At 47.2% G+C, this 3,941-nt stretch overlaps 2 protein-coding genes across 2 annotated transcripts in view; both read right to left on the reverse strand.

Annotated features, from left to right (window-relative positions):
• LOC104294532 (alpha-2-macroglobulin-like) overlaps positions 1–3,941 on the reverse strand; it is a 187,457-nt gene that overhangs the window by 90,795 nt on the left and 92,721 nt on the right. The window lies entirely within an intron of this gene.
• Positions 24–2,729, reverse strand: M6PR (mannose-6-phosphate receptor (cation dependent)). Its single transcript, XM_009894118.1, has 6 exons — positions 2,557–2,729; positions 2,179–2,351; positions 1,980–2,089; positions 1,643–1,773; positions 1,010–1,136; positions 24–385 (listed from the first exon to the last, which is right to left on the reverse strand). The coding sequence occupies exons 1-6, from the start codon at positions 2,727–2,729 to the stop codon at positions 263–265; spliced, it is 837 nt and encodes a 278-aa protein (XP_009892420.1). The 3' UTR covers positions 24–262.

Below are 3,941 nucleotides of genomic sequence, written 5' to 3' on the forward strand. Positions count from 1 at the left end.
CTACTCAACTCTCAGCACTTTACTCCCCCAGAGCTCTGCTGCATTTTTAAAAACCTCAAACTGCATTATACTCGTAAGACATGCCATCAGGGACCAGTGCTGTTCACACCCAGAGGCACCCATGGGACTTGACACGCCAGAGACAGCAAAAGCAAATAGTGTAAAGAAAATCAAAAGTGAGAGAAGGAAAACTGGCTGGGAGGCACCTGGCTAAACAAGCGCTGGGGAGACGGGAAGAAAAGAACTCAGTGTTGAAAGCTTATCACATTGGTAGCAAGTGGTCATCCCGTTCTTCTGACTCCTCACCCAGCTGGTCATCACCCACACCACGGTATGCAGCTGGCGCATTTCGAGGCTTAGATCGGCAGACAAAGTCACAGCCATCCTACAAGCACAGGATATTGCACCGGAATCAGACTGTATGCAATCCAAAGCAAAGCAGCTTCTGTGATTTTTCTTTTGCTAAGGGATTACACCTATTCCTGTGCTATCTGGGACAGGTCCCCAGAACTTATTTGACAAGAGAAGCACACATACAAATATCCTACTCTGTCTTGAAAGCTCTGGGGTAGAACGTGGTATTGAGTAACAGTGTGCAGCAACATCACACTGAGACAAGCACGGAGGATAAATGGCACTGCCGATGGTGACCAAGGAAGGGCTTCAGGGAGTCAGACATGAACATTTCACAGTCCCCAGCTTAACATTCCTACCTGAAAAGTGTTAACCACTAATAAGGATGTCTTCTAGGTTGTTATGTAGCAATCACAGGATATCAGCAGGCAATCAGACTCAAAGATTCAAAAATAGAGTACTAAAAAAAAAAACCCCACCACAGCCAAAACCAAAAACCCCACCCCCAAAAAACCGACCAATAGATACTCTCTTCTGCCTACACTAGACTAGCCTGGTGGTACCCAAGAGACTGTCCACAAAGATAAGGCAGATGCCATTTTCTCCTGTCCTAATATGTGGGTCATACTGGGAATATACAGGGATTTTCACTCACCGCCACCAAATTGCCCAGATCTTGCCAGAAGGCAAAGTGAGGAAACTGCTCCATGCCCTTCGCTCCCACTACAAGGCGCTGGTAGAGGAACCCACCAATGATGTAGACTGCAATCAGTGAAGCAAACCTGGAGGGCGTAATTAAAAATCAGAGCTGAGGAAATCCTGTAGACAACCCCTTCCAAGCAAGCTACCTGCTGCAGATTGGTATTGGAACAAGTAGCTAAGCACCACTCAAGAACAGAACTATAAACAGAGACCAGACTAGAAAAGGTTCCCAAAATATTGATCTGCTAGTATAAATCTTTCAGCAGTATTACATGAAGTAGTGCCTCTAAGCACAAACACAGAAATGAGGGAGGACTCCTGGTCTGAATTTTAGGAAGCCACATCTTCCGTATTTCTGTGCACTTGTCTGAACTATGAAGGAGGATGTCTACAGAGAACAAAATAGCTCTGCGGCATCATGCCTTAAGCAAGAGCTTTTGTCCAAAAAGCTCAGAGGCACAGAAACATCTAACAGCAGCTGTGGATACGTATACTACAATTACCTAGTCTAGTATAGCATTTGCTGTGTTTCTAAATGGCACTGGAGATTACGGCCCAGACACAAACAGCTCTTCCAATGACTCACGTGATCAGTAGAATGGAGCCAACGCTGAGGTGGGAATCCTCAGCTGGACAAGCCAAACTGCTGTCCATCTCAAAGAGGTAGAAACACTCCTGCTCCTTTTCCCGCTCTTCTGAAATAATGCTGAATGAACTCTGCAATTTGGGAAAAGTTAAGTCATGTGAAAATATGCCCAGGCATGCTGAACTTCACTAGAAGACAGTTTTATCATTGTTGGTGCAGCTGGGCAACCGACACTGGAGGACAGAAGAAAACCCTGCTGGCTTCTTAAAGCCCTTCTGCTCATAAACAACTGTTTGTCTGGGCAGCCTGCTCCTCTCCCACCTCATGTGTCACTCACCGCCATAACTCCCCGCTTGCAAGAAATCATTATTACAGCTCTTCTCTTCTCACCACTGCAGTGCCTGCCATATGAATCACCTCCTTTATAAATCAGCATGATCCAGTCACCTGCCAAGAGATAAAGAACACAGGCTGCAAATCCAGATCAGGAGGTGAAAGGCAGATACAGAGTAAAAAGGTATCGAGTGGAATCTTACTTCCATTGAAAACCTGGGTTTCATTGATTCTTCCTATCACTGTAGTCTTTCCATTCTGTCTATCTGTTTGCACCAGACCACCATAATCATGCAGGGTGCTGTTGACCTCCCTACACACCCTGAAATGGTAGACGTAATTTTCCGTTTTGCCTTTCTCCACAGTCACGTTAAACCTGCAGCAGGGAGAGGACAGAACAGACAGCCCATAGGATTACAGAGAACAGCGCTCAGAGCAGCAGATGCTTGAGGCCTGGAAGCCAGTCACAGTCCACACTAACAGGGGAGCCCATTCTGCAGCCTGGCCCCAAGTTTTCCCCCCGTCTTGGGCTAAGGGTAGGTACTGTGCAGCCCCGAGGCCTGCAGCGTGTTGTACTGTACCTCATTTGGCTCAGCGGTTCTAGTTTCTTCAGCAGGGCTCTTTCCATTTGCGACTCGCTGCTCTCATCACCAACCACATCGCAGCTCCTCTCTTTCAACTGTTCACCCCGCACACCGACAGCAAGGGCCATAAAGACTACCAGCACAGCAGAGGTATGGCAAGGTGATGACATCCTGGACACACACCACAGGGAACACAGAAGATTAACTGTTGCAGCCCCCTGCAAACTAACTTCAGGGTCACGGAGTCAATGATTGGCCACTTCCTCAGTCCTGACTGCAAAAAGGAGAAGTCAAAATCTAGACACATCTCACCGTTTCCAAGAGACACTAAATCTGAATCTCTTGCACATTCTAAGACAATCCACTGGGCCGATTTGGGATTCTTTTCTGAACTTTACCTCAGGATTGTAAAAAGTTTTGCTACTGAGCACATTAATTAGCATTGATTCAGTCAGAGCAGAGCCCCGCAGACTGAATGCTGGAGTAAGTTTCAGGCATAAGCCATTGTCCGTTATTCCATCACACTGAGAAGCCAGTCTGCAGAAAATTATTTACCAGGCCTCAAATCACTCCTCTTTACAGCTCTCGTTTGAAGAGCTTGCAGGGAAGAGCCACTGTGATTAGTCAGGCCCTGTTTGTTCAAGTGCCTTAATCTTGATAATTATAATTACATTATCTTCTAGTACTACTTCAGCTGAGAATCTGAAAGTGTTTAATACTAAACTGCAACTTCACAGAACAGTTTTCTTCTGTTTACACAGGGGAAGAAGGAAACTGAGACAACCTATGCCAGATGCAACTGAAGAGGCAGTAACAAAGATAATGATGAAAACTAGAAGACGTGGCTTTCAGGTTCACGCTAAAATCATGTAAGAAATATTCAGTGATTGCACCAGCCAACCACAGTGGTGCAACGGATTCCCCTCTGCTTCTTCCTTTGCAGATTTCATTAAAGCTCCAGATGCTGGCAGAAGGCAACCGACAGACCCACAATCAAATAAGCACCTGGCTGTGGCTAGACAGAGCGCCTGTCAGAGGAACAGCCTGTTTTGCTGAACCCAACGATTACCCTCAACCCCTGCAGGGTCCATTGTCACAGCTTACAATTACCAAGCCAGCTCTCTGATCGCCACAGAGGTCAGATGCAAACGCAACCAGGTCAGAGACGCTGAAACGAGGAAGCCCGTGACACGAGAACTCGTGATTCGTCTCTCATAAGACCAAAAGCAGAACCCTGCCGCCCTTCGCACCAGCCACGGCTTCTCCGGGCAACTCACTGGCAGAGGCTTCACTCGCACACAGGCTGAAGTGAAGAGCGACGGGACGACGCCGTTATCTTCCCCTTGGCAGCTTTCCGCTCCGGCTGACCGCCTCCGAGGCCG

The sequence above is a fragment of the Charadrius vociferus genome, unplaced genomic scaffold (assembly GCF_000708025.1).
Source record: "Charadrius vociferus isolate BGI_N301 unplaced genomic scaffold, ASM70802v2 scaffold561, whole genome shotgun sequence".
Taxonomy (NCBI): Eukaryota; Metazoa; Chordata; class Aves; order Charadriiformes; family Charadriidae; genus Charadrius; species Charadrius vociferus.